We start from the raw sequence: 21,620 nt of genomic DNA, 5'->3' as shown, positions 1-21,620 counted from the left end.
TTTCTTGCTTTGCACTTTGCTTGAAAGTTGGGATACTTTCAGGACAGCTTTGAGTAACTCAAATGCTCAGCTGTTATATTCTGATGTGGAGAGTTCTTTGCTGATGGAAGAAATCAACATGCAAAATTATTCAATAAACAAGTCTTCTAATGCATTGCACACTAGGGCAGATTTCAGCAAAAGGGCAGCTCTGAAAATAGAGCACGCAACAAGTCTCGTGGCAAAAATGTGGTGTCATCATTGTGGCAAGAAAGGGCACTACAAAGGGGCCTTTTAGATTGAAGAAAGAGAAAGGCAAAAGGTAAAACACTGAAGATAACAAGGTTGAGAAAAAGGACAGCCAATCTGCAAAGAAAAGTAGTGTGAAGATAGAGGAGGTAAATGTAGTTACTCATGAGAATGACAATGGTGATATACTTCTTGCTTCTTCTTCGAGTACACATGCATTGATTGGGTGGTTGTCCGCATTCTTAGGCCACGCTGACCTGACGCGTTATTGGTTTTATTGGAGAGAGGAAGTGGTGCCGATGCCCACATAGCTACTGCACTACTCATCCTTGTATGTGACTTTCTTGTGTTTGGTATATGGATTCCATTTTTGGAGTATATCTTTGAGTTCTCTCTTTGCAATGTTTTTGTGTTTTCTCTTTTATTTCTTTTTTGTATAGTCTATACAACAATCTTGTATGCTTCCATCGTTGCATCCACTTTTTACACACTCCAGGGGGGACAGACATGGAAAGTTCTTTTGGAGGGCTTTCAAGAGTGCATACCTTGCCTAGGTAGGGAGTGGAGACGGTCTTGAAATTGTGATGATGACATGCATACTTGGATACTTGATTTAGGTCTTTTAATGTTACATCACATCATGAGTGGTTTTTTGACTACAATGGTGGTGCACGTGGTGTTGTCTACTTGGGGGATAACTATGCATGTAAAATTGTAGGCATTGGCAGTGTGAAATTGGAATTTCAGCATGGCTCCATGTTTGTTTTGCATAATGTGAGGCATATACCTTAGCTCAAGAAGAGCTTGATAAGCATAGGGCAACTAGATGACGAAGGCTATCACACCACCTTTGGGGATAGCAAATGGAAAATTTGTAAAGGCTCTCACATTGTTATTAAGGGCCAAAAGTGATACTTTGTATCCTTTGCATATATCGAGTGTGCATGACTATGTAGTCGCCATAACCGAGCAGCCAAGTGTTTCTTTGTGGCATAGCCAGTTGGGATACATGAGTCAAACCAGAATGAAAGTGCTTTCTCGTTTGGATTATTTGCCTTCTTTGAGGTATGTTGATTTTGAACAATGTGATCATTGTATTTATGGTAAGCACGCTCAAATGCCACATAAAAAATCTTTCTTTAAAGTCTTCACCCTTAGAGTTGGTACATTCAGATGTATGTCAGATGCCTAGGAGGGAAGAAATGTTTCATTACTTTTGCAAAGTATGGGTCTATCCAACACATTGTAAAGACAAGGCCTTGGATAAATTTAAAAAATTCATAGCACTTCTTGAAAATCAGACCAGCAAGACACTAAAGTGTTTTCGCTCTGACAACGGTGGGGAATATGCATCCAAAGCCTTTCAGGACTTTTGTGACAACAAAGGGATTAAAAGGGAGCTCACTACTCTTTATAATCCGCCCCAAAATAGTGTTGTAGAGCGTATGAATAGAACTATTCAGAAGAAGGTCCATATTATGCTGTCTCATGCTACATTATGTCATGGATTTTGGGTAGAGGCTTTATGATAGCCATACACTTGATAAATCAGTCACCAAACAGGTTTTTGGGGGAAGTCCCTTAAGAAGTGTGGTGTGGCAAGCCACCTTCGTATGCTCACTTGAGAGTGTTTGACTGTGAGGCATTTGTGCACATTCGCAGGAAGAATGCAACAAACAGATGTCTTTGGAACAACCAGAACCAGTTGTACAGCATGTTGAACCTACAGAACGAGCAGCTGTTAATGCAGATTTGCAGGCTAAACAGCTAGCAAATCTTGATCATTGGGTTCGTAGGTCAACTTGAATGCAAAGACAGCCAGATAGGTTTGTTCCTGATGTCAATTACGTGGTTGATTATGTCATGTTGATAGATTGTGGTGAGCCGTCATGCTTCAAGGAAGCAATGGATAGAAAAGATAGCAAGAAATAGCATAAGACTATGCTGTGAGAGATGGAATTTCTCATGAAAAATGGTACTTGGGATTTGGTGCATTTGCCTAAAGGCCAGAAAGTGCTACCATGTAAATGGGTTTACAAAATGAAAGTCACTTCTGGTTCTTTGCCAAGGTACAAGGCATGATTGGTTGCTAAAGGGTACAAGCAAAAACATGAAATTGATTTTGATGAAATGTTTTCTCTTGTAGTTAAAATAACTACTTTGCGAACCATTTTAGGCTTGGTTGCATTTTGAAAATATGGAACTCATATAGATGGATATAAAAACAACTTTTTTATATGGTGATTTGCATGAGGAGATCTATATGTAACCACTTGAGGGTTTTGTTTCAAAGGGGAAAGAGTACATGATATGTAAACTCAACAAGAGTTTATATGGGTTGAAACAAATATCACGAGAATGATATCATAAATTTGATACATATACATTTATGCAATCTCAAGGATTCCATAGATCTCAAGTTGATCACTGCTTATATACCAAGAAGGTAGGAGATGGGAGCCTTATTCTCTTGGTTTTGTATGTGGATGACATGCTGATTGCAGGCAGGGATGTTCATGCCTTGGACTCCTGAAACAAAGCCTACACAGTAGCTTTGATATGAAGGATCTTTGTGACGCTAATCATATTCTTGGCATGCATAACTCAGGGATAGATCATAGGGACTTCTGTGTTTGTCACAATAGGAGTATGTTACTAAGGTTTTGGAGCGTTTAAATATGGAGGGGGGAAAAGCCATTGGTGTACTGTTGCTTCCATATGTGAAACTTAGTGTAGATGATAGCCCTACATCTGATGATGGAAAGGTTGAGATCACCAAGATTCCTTATGCTTCAGTTCCTGCTATACGTCTTGACATTGTAGTTACGGTGGGAGTGGTTAGCAGGTACATGGCATTTCCTAGCAAAAAGCATTGGGAAGGAGTGAAGGGTAGTATGAGATACCTTAAGAACACAAATGACTTGTGTATCTGCTTTGGGAAGCAGAAGTCATCGGTTGTTGGCTTCATGGATGCAGACTATGTTGGTCATCCTGGTTATAGGAAGTCTAGTTTAGGATATGTGTTTACGTTCACAGGGGGAGCAATCTCTTGGATATATAGGTTGCAAAAGTATATTGCATTGTTTACTATAGAGGCAGAGTATGTGGCTGCCACTGAGGCATGTAAGGAGGATTTATGGCTTTCATGTCTGGTGAGAGAGCTTGGCATTATAGAGGTTCCTATCCTCCACTGTGATAGTCAGAGTGCTATCATGCTAGCACGGAATCCTGTCTTTCGTGCAAAGACAAAGCACATACGAGTGAATTATCATTTTATCAGGGATGTACTTGACAGCAAGAGCATTGAAAGTTAAGTGGGAGATGATTTAGAACCCTAATTTTCTATAAATTGGCAGTCAGCTCTCCACTCTTTTACTATCTCGTTTTTGCAGGTTTCAGGTGTTACCAGCTTGCTGCCCACACCCCGGTCACGGAGGACATCTCAGCCCTTGCTGTCCATCACTGTTTTCTACAGTCTGACGCGTGTTTCCAGTCCTCCACACGCTGATTGCTGCTGTTTCTGCCTGGCGACTGATTGCTATTGATCTGCACTGCTCTCGTGCAGCTTGCCACTCCAGCAAACTGCTGCGTTTGCAGGCTCCACCTACCGCCCCGACAGTTTTCTCTCTTCTGTCTGTAGTCGCTGTAGTCTTTCTCTCTCTTGCAGGCCATCTTGCCTGCGTTTTCAGTCTTTCTCTCTCCTATAGGCTCCGTTTTTAGTCTTTCTCTCTCCTATAGGCTGTCCTGCCTGCGTTTTCAGTCTTTCTCTCTCCTGCAAGCTCCGTTTTTAGTCTTTCTCTCTCCTCACTGCTGTCTGCATCAGATCCAGCTTCTCACTGCTGCATTTGCTGGCGTTCGACATCCGGAGGTTGCCTAGTTGCGAGTCGGGATCCGTTCGGAGTACGACACACTCTCCAGCTCATTACCCCTGCCCTGATCCTAGAGATACAGGAGTTCGAGGTTTAGTATTCATTCACTGCAGTGTGTTTGCTGCATGAGCATTGTATTATTAGTAGTCATAGCATTTAATTTATTCACTGTGTTCATTGTCTCTGAATTACTCTAACCCTAATCCTAACCATGTTCTTTTTATCAGTCTGTACTTTGTTGCACGGTTTCTGTTTATGTTTCTGTGTTAGGGTATTTTTCATTAGATGGTATCAGAGCTTGGTACTCTTTGAGAAACCTAGGCCTTTGATCTGAAAGCTCTTTGAAGAAGCAATAACAACAGAAGGTTCAAATGACTTCGAACACATCAATACCGATTCAGTCTCCAGATCAGCCTATGCCGAGAACTGAGCGAGAGTGGGCAGATTAGCTTGCTCCACAAAGTTCTGACATGGTGGGAGAAACATTTGAGTACATGGAAAAAAAGATAGGCAAACCGACAAAAAAGATTGAGGAGCTCGACCGAAGGATTGTCCTTGTCCTTCAAGAAAAGCTTCTAAATGAAGGTATGCATGGATTTCACTCTTCAGATGTTGGGCGTAAGTTTGATGATGTTGTAGGGCTGTCGAGACCTCCATAAGGGATGGGCCCCCCCTCTTGGAGAGCAAGATCCGGAGTATGTTCTATTTTTTCAGAGTCTTCCGTCCTCTCCGATGCAAGGTACTTTTGATTTGTCTTTTGTGCCTTCTTCTTTTACCTCTTCTGTTTTGCAATATACTGGTAGAGATCATGTGGAAGAAAGAGTCTAGTCTATTGGCTATGGAAAAGGTCCTCTAGAGGACCAATTCTTATATGTTAACACATGTCGTGGGGATTATAAGAAAAAGCCAGATAACTCTTCTTCTGTCCTTCCTTCTTTTCCGTCTACTTCACATAATCAGAATGAATTTGGTGTTTCCTTTCACTTCATTACATGGTGTATCATCATCTTTACAGTTTGATTTTCAGTCTTTAAATGATAAAAATGAACAAAAAGAATTTGCACCTCATACACCTCACTTTCAAAACCCACCCATCCCACCACATTTTTCTGCTGATTGATCACTTCCATTTATACCATTTACATTTTCATTTCAGACACCTCATGTTGCACCGCACATCACACCGAGGGGTTATGGAAACATAGGCATATCCTTTAGAACCTCATCCTTCCCTTAGCCGGGTGGTGTTCCACCTAGCTCATATATACTTTCGCGATTATTGCAGCCTGGGTATCCCACTCAGTCTCTCCCAAGTGTGGATTAGTTGCCTCCACAGTTTGCCTCCATGGCATTGCCTAGTGGACCTTCTGGTCATAATGCTGTGTCCCAGCCTTACTTTAGACAAGGCTATTGTGTCCTAGTGCCTCCACCTACACCGGCACCTTATGGAAACATTCATGTTCCAGTGCCTTCGCATCAATCGGCACTCATTGGACACTCACAGCCTACTTCTGCCTATCCACCTCTTCCCCCTCCTTTTTACTCTAATTAGACACTCTCACCTCCACCATCTTTCCCACCATCATCTTACTGCATCTACCTGATACCTCATGGTTCTAGCTCGTCTTCTGGCAAGAATGCATTTAATGACAAGACTTGTTTTAACGGGTCAAACTTTACTACTTGGTCAAATTTGATGAGACATATCTTTGACTCACAGAACCTTTGGAATCTCGTGCAGGGGTTGGAACCCCAACCCAATCCTGCATTTGTTCCATACGAGGTCATCCGCTCATGGAAGGCTAGAAATGCCTCCACTATGGTCAAGCTGATGAAGGGCTTATTGCCTGAGTTTCATTCTCAGCTTCAACATTTTGACTCAGCGTCAGAGCGATGGGCACACTTGACTGACCGCTATGTAGCTCGGGATAGGACCCGTCTTATTAATCTTGACCATGAGTTTCAGCTTTTCACTGACCAGGATGACTTGAAAGTCAAGTTGACTGAGTATCGACGTCTCCTCGTTGAATCCTCCACTACGGGGACTCCCCAAGTCCTCTGACGATCATGTCACATTGTTCCTAAATAAACTCCCCAAGAAATACTTTAATTTTATGGAAGGAATAGTTTCAAAGCCTACCATGCCTACATTCTATGAATTTGAGTGTCTGCGTTACACACGGTTGTTCGATTAGTTTCATATGAATTCCTCTTCAGAGGGGGCTCTTCTTGCTCATTCTCAGAAAGGGCAAACCAAACCAGATCTCCACTCAAAATCAAAATCAAACTCAAAAGCTAAATCAATCCGGGGATTCTCAAGGAAACTCCCAGTCACAACTCAAACCTGGGTGGGAGAATGTACCTAAAGAGAATAGGTATTGTCAACATTGTCAAAGGCTGACCATTTTAATGATGAGTGTTGAACAAAGGCACGAGACACAGCACCAAAACCTAAGTCTTAGACCCCTGCCCCTTAGTCGGGCAACCCCCAGTAGGGGAGGCAAGGTGATGGCAAGGGGCAGTTTAAAGGTCAGACTCACACTGCCACCGCATAGTCATCTCAGTCGACAACATTCTCAACTCCAGAGGGCTTGTATGACTGGTCTGCAGAGACCCATATCGTCTCCATAGAGACATCAGATGTGAGTCTCGTCCACATCTATGAGTTGCCTCCCGACGAGGTTATTGCAGAGGCCCACTCATCACAGCCAAGCACGCTAGCTTCAGTTTGGATTGTGGACAGTGGAGCTACACATCACATGACTTCTATAGAGGACATTTTCCGCACCCGAGCTCCTGCAGCCGGGCGGGTCCGTGTAGGAAACAACTCCTCGGTCAAGATTCAGGCTCAAGGTTGCGTCAGTTTTGCCATTGACAAAAGGGTCCGGATCTGGCTTCGCTGGACAATGTATATCATGTCCCTTAGCTTGGGGTGAACTTGTTATCTGTTTAGCAGCTTTGCCGGTTAGGGCGAGCAGTTTTATTTACGACGACTACAATCGAGGTTCTTGAGTCTCTGATTGGTTTAGCGATTGCTCGCAGTGAGGCACAACCTAATGGCCTATACCACATGACACACTTTCTGACCGAGCTGACCACCGAAGGCTCCATGTTCCATAGCTTCCAGGCCTTAGCCACATCTCGGGAGCCTGCGCATAATGAGCGTCTTTGGCATTTTTCGCTTAGGGCATCTTGGTTATGACTCACTTTATGAGTTGTCACGCCATGAGTTGGTTGAGGGTCTTCCATGCTTGAAGCTAGCTCTAGATATCTGTAAAGCCTGTCGGCTCGGGAAGCAGCACCGTACCCCATTACCTCAGCAGTCTACACATAGAGCTGAGGATTCTCTTAGACTGATTCACGTTGATCTTTGTGGGCCGACATCCACTGCTGCTTTGAATGACGCGTTGTACTTCTTTTTGATAGTGGATGATCATTCTCGATACATGTGGGTGTACTTCCTGAAGCATAAGTCAGATGCTTTCACATATTTTTCTGCTTGGGTGCTGCTGGTTCATAATCAGACTGGTCGTCGTGTTGGGTGCATGAGGAGTGATAGCGGTGGTGAGTTTATCTCCCACGAGTTTTTTGAGTTTCTACAGAAGCATGGCATTTCTCGCCAGCTCACCTCTACCAACTCCCCCTCTCAAAATGGAGTCGTAGAGCCTAGGAACCGCACAGTCATGGAAATGACACGCTCTATGCTATTCGTAGCAGAGCTTTCTGAGCGCCTTTGGGTCGAGGCTGTTAACACTTCGGTGTACATCCTCAACCGGTGCCCGACTGCGGCTCTTCCTCAGAAGACCCCGTATGAGGTATTTTTTAGCTCTCGGCCTGTTATTTCCCATTTCAGAGTCTTCGGGTGTCGTGCGTACACACACACACACACACACACACACCTGATGATAGGATAGGAAAGCTTACTCCCCGAGTTGATCTCCTTATTTTTGTGGGGTATTCCTCTGAAGTGAAAGTCTATCGTTTGTTCAATCCTCGAACAAACAAGGTGATCATTAGGCGGGATGTCGTCTTTGACGAGAGTGATATTGTGCAGTCTTCTCACCGGATTCCGATCCGCTTCCTTCTTCCACATCATCAAAGATCGTGCCTACTGAACTTGGTCTACGTCTTGCTGCTGATATTCCCGCAGTTTTTTCACCTCCCAGGCTCCCTTCGCGAGACCGGTTACCTCGCTAGCACTAGCAGACCATGCGGGATTCGGGTATCCTACCACCGGATTCCACTCGGGAGGGCTAGAAGATCTACTCAGCTTGCTCCTCAGGCATCATTTGCATCGCTATTTACAGCTGATTACATAGCGCATTCTGAGCCGAATACCTGGCCAGAGGCTCTTCAGCACCCTCAATGGTGAGAGGCCATGGAAAGGGAGCTAGAGAGTATTGACTGAAATGAGACTTGGACATTGGTGGATCGTCCGAGCCACAAGAAAGTCATCGGGACAAAGTGGATTTTTCGGACAAAGTTAAAAGCTGATGGGACTTTAGACAAGTACAAGACTCGCCTTGTAGTGCAAGGGTTTCGACACAAGCACGGCATTGATTATGAAGAGACCTTTGTTCCTACTGCACGGTTGACTTCCTTTCGGTTGCTACTCGCGCTCACCGCTCACCACGGCTGGCCGATACATCACATGGATGTCAAGAGTGCCTTCCTGAACGGATACTTGGAGGAGGAAGTCTATGTGGAGCAGCCACCGGGCTTTTTCTCAGGGAATCCTAGGGATACGGTATTCCGCTTGCAGAAAGCTCTTTATGGGCTGAAGCAAGCGCCGCGGTCTTGGTTTCATAGAATGAATGAGTTCTTACAGACTCATGGATACCATTCTACCCCTTATGATCCGAACTTATATGTTCGATTCACTCCAGAGGGGGTTAGCTATATCCTTCTATATGTTGATAACTTACTCATCACAAGTTCAGATTCTGTTGCCATAGTGGAAATTAAGGCTAAGCTTAAAGCTACATTTGAAATGACAGACCTTGCTTTGTTGTCTTATTTTTTGGGGATGGAGGTAGTTCGTTCTGGAGGATGTATTTTTGTGTGACAGCAGAAGTACGCACTTCAGCTTGTGGAATAGTACACTTCTGATCAGACACGGCCAGTGGCCACGCCTATTGATCCTACTGTCCACTTGTCGAAGGATACCCTAGGACAGTCCAATGCACATACCTATTGTTCTGTTGTAGGAAAACTTATTTGGTTAATTCACACTAGGCCAGATTTAGCTTACTCAGTTAGCATACTCAGTCAGTCAGTATTTCACAGCACCTAGAATGTCACATTGGATTGCATGTCTTCATGTGTTGCGTTATTTATGGTGTACTTTTTCTTATGGCTTGACATATGGTCCCGGTTTATTTTTGCAGGGGTACACTGATTCTGATTGGGAAGGAGATCCCGACAACCGGCGTTGCTATGGCGGCTACCTCTTTACCTTGGGCACGGCTCCCATTTCTTGGTCCAGCCGTAAGCAAGAGACGGTGGCGGCTTCTACGGCCGAGGCTGAGTACCGGGCTCTCTTCGATGGCACCACTGAGGCCATCTATTTGAGGAGTTTATTGGCGGCGTTTCATTAATTAATTATGGATAATGCTGAAAAAACCATTTGGGAAGGTTGCCACTTGTTGAAAATACCCATGCAAGACTGAAAAACGTCTTTAGAGGTTGTAGAGAGGCATTTTAGTGTATTCAGCTTGCAAGAGAGAGGGAGGAGATGCTGCTGGTCTGGTTTGCAACCATTGGAGGACCTTAGCTAGGGGCAAGAGAAGACCAATCAACAGCAGATGATAACATCTACAGGCTGTTGAGACAGACAACAGCAGTAAATGATTGATTTTCTTCAGTTCTTTGCATCTACAAGTTGTTGAGACAGTGCAACAATAGTAAATGAAAGATTTTTTTCAAATTTTTGCAAAGAAAGTCTGAATTTCCTCTCTCCTCACCATTCTCTCTCATCTTCCAGTCTTTCTATAGCACTAATGCCTTAGTGCCTAAATGATGGTAAATAAGAAAACAAAATATTGGGAGTATAATAAAATATACATTGATATATGGCTAAAAGACAGCACCGAAAAAAACTGTCTAAATGTCCATAATATGGATACCAGAAAACCCTCAACATCATAGTACATAGAATGGGAATGATTAGTGTCATGAGGACATATATTTTTGAAACCTCACTTAACATATGGATTAATTTTTAATCACATGACTAAGTAAATGTTGCACATGTGAGGTGCAAGTGGGGTTAGAGTAAATTTACGAGCTCGGGGCTTCAGAAAATCACAGGATGTCAAAGGCAAAAGTTGTTATAAGTTATATTGTTCATGTACTTGGTGGTATTTGGTGGTCAATTGTTGGCCTAGGTCATTCATGGCCATAAGTGTCAGTCGGTGACATTAGAGTTGTTGCGTTTAATGGTCCCTAACGCCGATCTAATGGTCAAAGATGGCATAGAGAGACTCGCGAGTGGAAGATGCCTAGCCAATTAGTCAAATTATTTTCTAGGCATCGAAATGATTATTAGATTAATTTTCAGTAATTAAAGACTGAAAATTAATATTTTACGATGGATAATGTTGGAAAAACCATTTGGGAAGGCTGCCACTTGGCAAACTTGCCCATACAGGCTGGTAAAAGGCTGAAGAAGAGGAAAAACGAGATCATTCTTGCTATAGCAAATGTGGGAGAGCTGTGAGCAGCCATGGCCGGCCTCTTTTCAGCCATTGAAGCCTACCACGAGTGAGTTTTGAGGAGGCGATTGCAGATTCGGACTCTCTAGAGTGATTGCATCTAGGTACAAGGTGACAGCTGATTTGGATGTCTCTGCGGTAGAGGCGACAACATTTAATTCTGTTGTGGCAGGGCAGCAGCTGCATTTGATTGATTTTTAGTTTCTTTACGACAAAACTCCAAATTTTCTCTATCTACAGCTTTGTCTGTCATCTCCCAGGCATTTCACAGCCTTGCTTGGAAGATCTCAACATTTGGACCGTTGAAGAGGATCACTGATGCATGCTATAGGCTGAAATTGCTTCCACACTCGCAGATATACAATGCCTTTCATGTGAGCTTGCTTAGACCTTTTCGTGGAGATGTGTAGAGGATGTATCTGCTGAAATTCAGCCGGAGGTTGAAGAGCTCGATGAAATACTGGTACTAGAGCAGATTTTGACACACAAAGAGAGGAAGATTAGGGGTTAGGGTTCGAGAAGGTACTTGGTGAAGTTTTAGAATTATTCACCAATGGATGCCAAATGGACGGAGGAGGATGACTTGGCAGACCATCCTCAGTTGTTGCAGTTTTACCTTGATGCTTTCGAGTTAGAGCCGACTTTAGTTAGCTCAATTAGGTTCAGTAGAGCAGAGGTCTGGAGTATTACCTGATGCTTCTAAGGGACCTAGCACCTCTGCTTCTCAGTAATGGACAGCTCTAGAAGTAGTGGATCTTGAATGTATTTAGCATACATTTAGGGTACTGTAGTTGAATAGTATGTTTGCCAGGAGATCACTATTCAGTATACTAGACACTATGTTTGGTATGCAGATCGGTATGGTTTTCATTGCAGCTCTGAAACTGTACATTTGCATCCGTTATGCTCGGTGTGTAATCGGTTATGCTTGGTATGGCATTGGTTATGCTTGGTGTAACATCAGTTAATGATAATCAGTGGCTGATTATCGAATGTTGGTTTTCAGCATATGATCATAAATATTCAGTGGTATCCAGTTGGTTTTGTGGACAGCAACATGTCTTATGATGCCATTGATGTTTCAGCCATGGTTTGTACTTGGTTTTTGCTATACTATGGTTTGATTTTGCTAGATGAGTTGAGCTCATGAGAAATGAACATGTCACGTGATAATCTGGCAATGTTTGGAGATTCTTTGTGAGTCTTATGTTATGTTATGTTGGCTGGTAATTTTCAGCATATGTTGGGCATATGGAATGGTTCAACAACAGTGCACAATGTTGTGTTGACTATGATGCCCTATGGAAATTCCAGTGTAGTACTTTGCTTTTGATGCATTTGGTAGTGCAATCAAGGATGATTGTAAGGATTTTAAGAGGGAGGGTTGCCATGAGGACATGCATTTTTGAAACCTCACTTAACATGTGGATTAATTTTTAATCACATGATTAAGTAAATGTTGCACATGTGAGGTGTAACTGGGGTTAGAATAAATTTACAAGCCCAGGACTTGAGAAAATCACGGGATGTCAAAGGCAAAAGTTGCTATAAGTTATGCTGCACATGTACTTGGTGGTACCTGGTGGTCAATGAATGACGTGGTACCTGGTAGTCAATTGTTGGCCTAGGTCATTCATTGACCACCAGGTACCACCGGGTACTTGGTGGTCAATTGTTGGCCTAGGTCATTCATTTGGCCATAAGTGTCAGTTTTGGTGACACTAGAGATGTGACGTTTAATGGTCCCTAACGCCGATCTAATGGTCAAAGATGGCACAGAGAGACTACGGAGTGGAAGATGCCTAGCCAATTTAATTATTGGCCAGTCAAATTATTTTTATGGGCACGGAAATGATTATTAGATATTAAAGACTGAAAATTAATATTTAATCATGGATAATGTTAAAAAAGCCATTTGGGAAGGCTGCCACTTGGCAAACTTGCCTATACAAACTGGTAAAAGGCTGAAGAAGAGGAAAAACGAGATTATTCTTGCTATAGCAAATGTGAGAGAGCTGTGAGCAGCCATGGCTAGCCTACTTTCAGCCATTGCAGCCAGCCACGAGTGAGTTTTGAGGAGGTGATTGTAGATTCGGACCCTCCATTGGACTATTGCATCCAGGTACAAGGTGACAACTGATTTGGATGTCTCTGTGGTAGAGGCAACAGCATTTAATACTGTTGTGGCAGGGCAGCAGCTGCATTTGATTGATTTTTAGTCATTCTTTGCGACAAAACTCCGAATTTTCTCTAACTACAGCTTTGTCTCTCATCTCGCAGCCATTTCACAGCCTTGCTCAGAAGATCTCAGCGTTTGGACCGTTGGAGGGGTGAGAAATTGCAAATTTCTCTGCTGTAAACCCTAATTTACAGCAGAAATTAGGGTTTAGCAGCAGTATCAAGAAGCGTGCCAAAAATTGGAAGCTCCAAGACTTGGATTTTTCAGGGCTGAAGATGAATTTCAGCTAAATTCAAGTGGAGGACTAGCCAGCCATTGAATTTTGGGCATTTCCATCATCTATGAAGTGGGTGAAGACCAATTAAGTGCCCGAATCAAGGGGCAAAACAGATTAAAGACTTTCTGGTTACTTTGGACAGCAAGGGGGTTTGGATTGCGAATGGGATTGGGAGAATCCTATTGTAAACCAACTTCTCCTTCAGTAAAGCTAAAGAAATACTGAAAGGGGCATCAATTTTCGGGCCAATCGGGTGGGCATTGTCCAAGATCAGTAGGTAAAATTGTATTTTCAGATTTGTATTTATTGTTTGCTACTGTAATTAAGTTGTAATCAAGGATTTACCACCCATCCATGGAGGGAAGGCTGGTTTCAATTAGAATCATGGATATCCAAGCGTTGGGTGATCAAGCCAATGCTAAGGTGCCTCAAAATATTCATTGCTGTCGATGCCAATCATACTTGAGCCTAGATCCTATAAAGTAGAAATAGATGAATCCTCTTTGCTTGTCATGAACAACCCTATAGAAGCACATCATGACCATGGATTTCTTGACTTCCATCATGCCTAAGGGCTAGGAGCAAAGCCAGCTGGTGGATGTATCTCTTATCTTGGCCTAAAGGCAATTGTCTTCAGGGTTTGAAAACTAGTAGATAAATTGATGTATGTAGGAAGCAATGCTCAAAAAACCATTGCACCAAAGATATGATTGAAGCTGGGATCAGGATTGTCTCTGTACGTAGTACGGACTGATACGTATGGTATGTATCTGTCCGATGTAGAACGAGAAAAGCTTACATTTTTCTTTTTTTTCTCTCTCTTTTTTTATTCTTTCTTTATTCTCTCTCTCTCTCTCTCTAGCTTCTCTCACCCTCTCTCTCTTAAGCCTCTCATCTCTCTCTCTCTCTCTCACACACACACACACACACACACACACACAACCTTCTCTCTCTCTCTTTAGCCTCTTGCTCTCTCTCAACCTTCTCTCTCACAAGCCCACACTTCTCTTATTTGTATGATCATTCATTTATGATGTATCCACTCCCATCTATGTAGTTGTAAGTTGTAGGTAGTTGTAGCACATGTTGTGCATGCAACATCAGGTTTTGGCACGTTACCCTCAAGTATTCATCTTATATACTCTAATAGTATTGCTATTTAGACTTGAAACATCTATTCTATTATCTTTAGTCCAAAATAATCAAGTTAATTTTTTTTCGTACTAATATCGTAACATACCTTATAAAATTTTACGGTATCATTTAGTACTGTTTTTTATCGTACTGTTTCGTATTGTACCTTTCGTACCTGACAACTATGGCTGGGATACCCTGCTACCAGGACCCTCACACCCTCCCAAGATTGAGAACTTGGGAGGAGTGACAACATCCTTAGGGCTATAAGATGGATTACATGGTAATAGTAGACTTGGCTACTTGATTGGAACTGGAGTGGCAGTTTGACAAGGATGAAAAATCTGAGTCACCCTTGTCCTTTGCCGCCTCATTTTTTCGCAAAGCCACTAGCTTCTTGTCGTCCTTTTATAGACACCCCTTCTTTCAGTAGAAGTAGCACTCTCCCCTTCTTGTTGCCCCTCTCTCCAGCCATAATTGCTATTATATAGCCGCTTCTAGCTTGAGAAGATAGTGACCCTTGTAATGCATTACTGTAGGCTGATGTTGACCTTGGAGCTTGTGAAATGAGGAAGATAGATAACTGGGGAAACTGAATGGTTGAAGAACCTGGATAAAAGCAAGAGTTCAACAGTTCAAAGGTCATAGTTCAATCACACAACAAACATGTAAAGTACCACAGAGCCCAGGATCACAAAGTCAGTGTAGACATGCTGAATCAAATACAGAAGATCCTCTCTCAAATTACAAAACGTAGATGTTAAGGGTGTGTACTTGTATGAATTACAGGTATTCAACACTTGAAGCAGCAGCCCTCAGTAAATACATCAACGTCATCAGCATATAGTGATGGAACGTCACTATAGAAGCCCAAAATGACTAGGTCAGCAATATGGCAATGGTCCAGCCCAAAATGGTACTAAGCTCAGCCAATCCTCAGCATGGAAGGCCAAAATGCAGAGGTTGGTGGTTGGGACATGCTGTCAGCAGCTCCAAAACAGGCCACCCAGCACTATGTGATGTGTAGGAAGTTGAAATGCCATGAGAGCAGCTCCGGTTCAGTGAAAATACAGCAGCTACAGACATGCAATCAGCCAAACGCAGACACTGAAGGCACGAGGATCTAGCAAGCTAGATGGCTAAACTATATGAGAGTGCACAACAGAAATGGAAGCAACAAACACAAGGCAAAGAAACACAACAGTATGAATAGGGAACAAGAAAGAACATTGACTCAAAGAGAACTTATGAATGTGCAATGGAATTTGTAATAGAAAGCAGGCGAATGAGTACAATATCAACAGCTAAACAAGACTCTGATGACTAGACACAGTGCCTGTAATCTTCCTCTCTTTCAAGTATTCTAGGTGATGCTAGATATGATTAGGAGTGGGAGCCTATGTATAGACAATAGTGGGAGAGACTGGAGGGGATCATATGCCTAATAATTTGAAGGTCAGCCATACATGCAGTGGCCCAATGGAACAATGAGTGCCCCGCTGTCCACAAAAGCTTAATGAAATGCAAACTGAATACAGTGCTCATACCCGTCTCACACAAATTACCCAATTTCCCTCTTCTCACTGCTGTTTTTCAGATCAGCAGGCTCACTTTTAGTGTCTCATTCGAAGCATTGTTTATTTTTTTTCTCTCACTATGTTGGTGTGAAGGAAGGCATGCCAAAGTATTGCTCATCAACTATGAAGTAAGGATGTTTTTTTCTCTCTTGATCTCCAGTTTGTAAAGAACTGGTTCACTTTATTGCATAGTAATTATATGCATGGGAGCACGTGCATATTTGTACATTTTATATGATCTGTGAGATTGAATATTACTTGTCATTACTCTTAGGTTGACTGTAACCGAGCTCAGCTATAAGGGATTTGGGTTGATCTGAAATATGTTACTTTGAGGGGGTTGCTTATCTTCAACCCTCAATGAGTCTCCATCTCTTCTATGTGTTTGTTGCTGTAATTATGTTCAAATAATAGCTATTTTCAGCTCAATCTTTTGTTCTTTTTATTTTACTCAAATATTTAGTCCTGGAAATAGCTATCCTACGTTGCATGAGATGCTTACTCTAATATTGTAAAAGATTTGTCTCAAACAACCTAGGTATTGGGCATTTCAATGATTGGACCTGAATAAAAGACATCTCTAAATTGGACTTGGATTATTAGAGACATGATTGAGCAATTTATCTTGAACCATGATGTAATTAAGAGATTGAAGGTTAGGTAACTGCTAAATGCATTTCACTAGGCTGAAAGGTGAAATACGTTTCGTGCAAATGTTTAAAGGTGAAACACATTCCATGCAAGGCAGTTGTCAAGCGTGTCTCACCTTTAGTGCTGAAAGGTGAAACGTATTTCAGGCAGATAGTGAGATGTCCAAACGTTCTGCCCAGAAAGAGTACTTCTTTTAAAATGAGAATTTGTGCCTTTACACCTTGGAAAATAGGTAGCAATATATGCTTATTTCATGCCAATTAATTCACTGTCTCCTTGTTGTTGTTGATGTAGCGTCATGCAACAGCCATATCATCATCAACCCACTTCCTCTCCCACCAGGGGGGTGTGGTTTTCCTCTTTTTTTTTTTTTTTGGGCGGGGGGTGCAGGGGGCATGTGGGCATGTGTGTGTGGCATGTTATGCCAAATTTCAAATATCTGAGTTGAAAATGCCTAGATTTGAAAAATAAATTCCAAATATGGGTTTGTTAGATTTCAAAAATATGTAACAGCAAAATTACCTTCCAACTATATTGTTAGTATTAAGCACTAAATCTTGCCTACTCTGAAATTTCCCGATTTGGGGATTTTGCCCAAATTTTAACTTGTGCATATTGCACAAAATAATCATGGGTATTTCGGTTACTTGTCTGTGTGAAATTATTGCGAAATATTATAGACATTTCACTTAGTGTTTCTCTTAGGTTCTACTTAGCTGTGAAACGTTTCATGTTGAAATGGAATGTTTTGAGGGTGAAATGTTTTAGGGCTTAACCTTGAAGGGGAATGCAACATCCTTGGTCATCCTAGATTGGCACCCACAGCATCGATCATTGACCAGTTTGTCACAGGTGTGAACCTGTCCTATCTCAGTGCAAGGGTTTGAGCATTGGGCTTTTCAAAAATTGGATTAATTTCTATTTAACTCCTTTGTCCATCAATTATTTTGGAAGATGAAGGTTCATGTGGATTGTATAACAATCGTGGATTTAACTTGTTGCCTTTGACGATTTTCTACAGCTTATTCAGTATTTTGTATAATGTATTACAATTACACATGATAGTAGTGTATACAAATGAGAGGCTTATCATTGGAATTCACTGATGTCACTTCACCACAATAAAACCTGTGAAAAGGGAGGAGAAGTGTAGATATTCTTGTGCATATAGTCTTTTTGACTTGGTAAGGTGCTTATCCTATAGTAGACCCCCTCTATACATGGACTTGTGACCGTTACTTAATCATCTTGCTTCAAAAAGTTTCTTCATGCTGACGGCTGCTACTTGAAGTTTGGGATTGAAATGATACATCTTTGCCACAGTGCTAGTGGATCCGAGAGTGATTTGATGAGATCCACTTGTTTTGGTAGTTGCCCTATGCACGCTTTCCTTTTTATGCTTGACTATTCTAGAGAGCAGGATAGAAATGGCCATGATCATATGCACTGTGGTTTCTCCTGAGCATTGGGGAGGCAAGAGCTTTTTTTTTACTGAAGTGCTTTGAAAATTTTGGTGGAGATTGTGGAGTAGTTTCAGGTCTCAGAAAGTGACTTTGTGAAGTGCTTTGAAAATTTTGGTGGAGATTGTGGAGTAGTTTCAGGTCTCAGAAAGTGACTTTGAAGTTAAGTCTTTATGGCTGACAGCCCACCAAAGTGCACGTGCTAGCACTCATTGGCTGCCATCATCCATATTTCCAGGTAGATTCTACATCGTCATTCCGACTTTCTCCTAGAAAGGTTTTACTACATCATCAGCACTACTAGGGTGGCAGATCTAGAGGCTTGGTGCAGATAGGCTGTTGAGCAGGGGTGGAATCCTCTAGGTAGGATGCTATGCTCCAGAATTTGACAGCAACTCCTCTAGGAGTTGCTATCAAATTCTGTTTTGAGTACTCATATGGAGGGTTCTGTTTTGCACCCAGGCCTTCTACTACCCATGTAGAAGTAGTTATAGATTTGTAATAGAGGATATTTTTTGTGGGAAAACAGAGAAAAGAAGGGGTTTCCTGAAGTATGCCAATTGACTAGTTCCTTGAACCTACCTATGTATCTGAAGCTTCTTTTATTCTTGGGTTTCAACCAGGGTGTATTTGATGAGGTGTCGACTTGCCTTGATCAGATACATACATTGTGTTGTACATTCTTTGAGCTCACTTATCGGACCATATGTTGCCTTAATACTTACATAGTGGTGTATGTCCTTTGAGTTCAATTAATCTCTTAAGAACATGATCTTGTCTAGTTTCAACTTGTCAATGTCCAATAAGCAGGAAACGAAGGCATAGAAGCAGTGATTCTGAAGGAAGCATCGGTCAACGGAAATCTAAGAAAAGAACAGAAGATTATGAAGGGGGTGGAAAATGGAGATACATGAGTAATGACAGGTATGATTTCATATTGTAGTAGAACTTGAGAGCAATCATTAATCAACTACGTTTTTGGAAGGAATATGAAGTTTTCAGATGTACTGTCTTGTCATGGAACTTTTGATATCTGTGAATCTTGCAATCACTGTATTTTCTGGAGAACTGCTTGAAGAGTGTTTGATGTAAACTGAACTAAAGAAAAAATAAAAGGATATTCGAAAACTGCTTTCTTCTTTCTGTTGGAGTTGGTGAAATATTGGCTTTTTCATGCAACTGTAAGTTCAAGGAGCATTTTGGTGAGTCTCTCCATATGGATAATTTGTCTACTTCCCAAGGGGCTTCTAACAGGAGCTGAACTAGTGGCAGCAGTGTGACTATTATTTTGCTAGATGGCTGTATGACATTGGTACTAATTATATTTTCAGAAAGTGGATAATTTGGTAGATTAGGACTTTTAGGAGGGACCATGGCATGCTTGGCTTTCTTTTTTAAGCTACTGATGAGGTGGTGATAGATGAACTTAAAATTTGAATACACAGGTGAGGTATTTAAACACTTGACAGATTAGTGGGATGGTGTTCCCTAGCACTTGTTTTGTATGAGTTGGAGCTTAGGACTGGACTAAAAGGATGATCTGAGTCTTTATGTGAAGGACGACTGCTCAAAGGCTTCAGGTAGCTCTGGAGGTTTTCTGATGGGTGAGCTGAGGGCTGAAGGGTACAGCTTTGGTTTTTGACTCTTATCAGACAAAATTTTATTACAGCACTACATCTTGTCTTTGGCGAGCTAGGCTCTAGTGGTTTAACCTAGTAAGAACATTGTACAAATCTTCTTGCTGTGTTTTATTGCCTCTTGTACTGCATAGATGTGATCCTAGTTCCCTTTGCTCCAATTTTGGTGGGACTAGGGATTCTTTTGCCAAGGTGGATTCTTTAGCCAGGGTGGCCTGACAGATAATCGTTGTCACAACTCTATAGAAATAGAGTTTGTATCCTTTTTCATTAATTTGTCTATATAATGATTTATTAAATTTGTCTCCTTTGCACTAATTAGATATAAAAAAAAAAGTGCATTGGAGCTAGCCACTGATGAGTGGTCACATGTTATGATGGACCTACGCGGTGGGTTTGAGAAAAGATAGTTCACACTTCCACCTATATGGCCCGATTGGGCACCTGTGACCAAAACTCACGCATATCAGGGTTAGACTCGCACACAGAAAGGATTGATGCCTTGAAGTGTGGGCTAGATCCGCCAGAACAGACAGTTACAATCAACAAGATGGCATGATCATGAAATGCTTGTACAATGTGCATGTATGGGCTGAAAGTTTGAAATGCACATTTCTTTGCATAGGAAAGTCACATGAAGATTCTGATACCGTTTTTGCGATGTACACGGAAAAAGCTTTCATATGACACCCATATTGGGGGGAGGGGGGGGGGAGGTCCCTAAATTTTAGGAGGTCCCTAAATTTTAGGAGCCTCGAATTAGCCTAAAAATGCTAGTCCTAAAAAATAGGGATGTCATTCTAAAAATAGTAAATTATGTACTCTGACAGTGCTTACTAAATTTGGTTGTTTCTATTCTTGACAGTATTCAGCCCAAAAAGGAAGGCCATAGAGAAGAGACAAGTGTCAAGACACTTGTCACACAAGTTTCCAAGTGTCCCACCACTTGTCACATCTCATGACATGTGGCTGGACACTTGTCTTGTGCTACTCCACTTTCCCCTTTTGTACTAGCTCTTCCCTCTCCTATAAATAAGAGCTCGTTTTTCTTCATTCAGCATAATTTTTCTTTGCTGTAAACTCATGTACAGCACCCACAGATAGCTAGAAATTGGTCCCATCCATCCCCATCATCATCCCCCACTTCTCCATTATCAAATTCCTCCATATTCCCTCTTCTATTCACTGCTGTTTTACAGGATAGCAAGCCCATCTTCAACCCTCAATCTTGTCTCCATTACTTTTACATTTTCATGGCTATAATTTTGTGAGTAATTTTCATTTTCAGCTTTAAGTGTTCATTCTCTTTTATATTAAATCTCGAAAACAAGCGAATATCATAATTCTTAAGCATACTACGTTGTTCGGGGCGTTTACAATCGCGTTCAGCACCTTTTTGATTGTGGCTTTTGCAACATTGATTCAAAGCTGAGGTTGAAGCCTTATTGGGCAAACCAGTTGTTGATGGACGGGCTTGAGGGGGTCAAACTAGGCCAGAAAGCAGGCTGTTTATGAAACAGATATTTTCCACTTTCTTAGGACAGATCAGCAGCTTCAGTTCCCTTTACAGCATTTGCACAAGCAGCTGATTTGGCAGGTCTAGCTTTCTAGGAGATTGACATACAATCTGTTATCAGAGGTGTTGGGAAGCAGCATCTGACAGAGTGCACTCAATGTTTGGTGGGAAGCCTGGTATAAAGGGGGACTTGAAAGGCCACGATCAGAGAGAATCTATCCCTCTGCAGGGGATGAAGTTTGGGAGCATATCAGAGGATGGAACAAGGGTATCTGTATAGCTATGCATTATATTGATGCAGCCACCATTTCGAGGGCTGCAATGACTGTGCAGGGTTATTTAAGCCAGGAGGAGCTTATTGGATAGAACAATATGCCAC

The 21,620-nt window shown here is 41.9% G+C and overlaps 1 protein-coding gene across 4 annotated transcripts in view; it reads left to right on the top strand.

Moving 5' to 3' along the window:
• Positions 1-21,620, top strand: part of LOC148013527 (Zinc finger C-x8-C-x5-C-x3-H type family protein) — a 90,972-nt gene that overhangs the window by 28,362 nt on the left and 40,990 nt on the right. For all 4 annotated transcript variants that reach the window (XM_087667741.1, XM_087667738.1, XM_087667740.1 and 1 more), the window contains one exon: positions 18,899-19,012. In XM_087667741.1, coding sequence (XP_087523867.1) covers positions 18,899-19,012 — 114 coding nt within the window. The remainder of the gene's footprint in view (positions 1-18,898; positions 19,013-21,620) is intronic.

Source organism: Lygodium microphyllum, chromosome 26 (assembly GCF_053477565.2).
Source record: "Lygodium microphyllum isolate KBCC chromosome 26, Lygodium_microphyllum_v1.1.10, whole genome shotgun sequence".
Taxonomy (NCBI): domain Eukaryota; kingdom Viridiplantae; phylum Streptophyta; class Polypodiopsida; order Schizaeales; family Lygodiaceae; genus Lygodium; species Lygodium microphyllum.
Note: the sequence above shows the minus strand (reverse complement) of the source record. Positions and strands in the feature narration are given on the sequence as shown.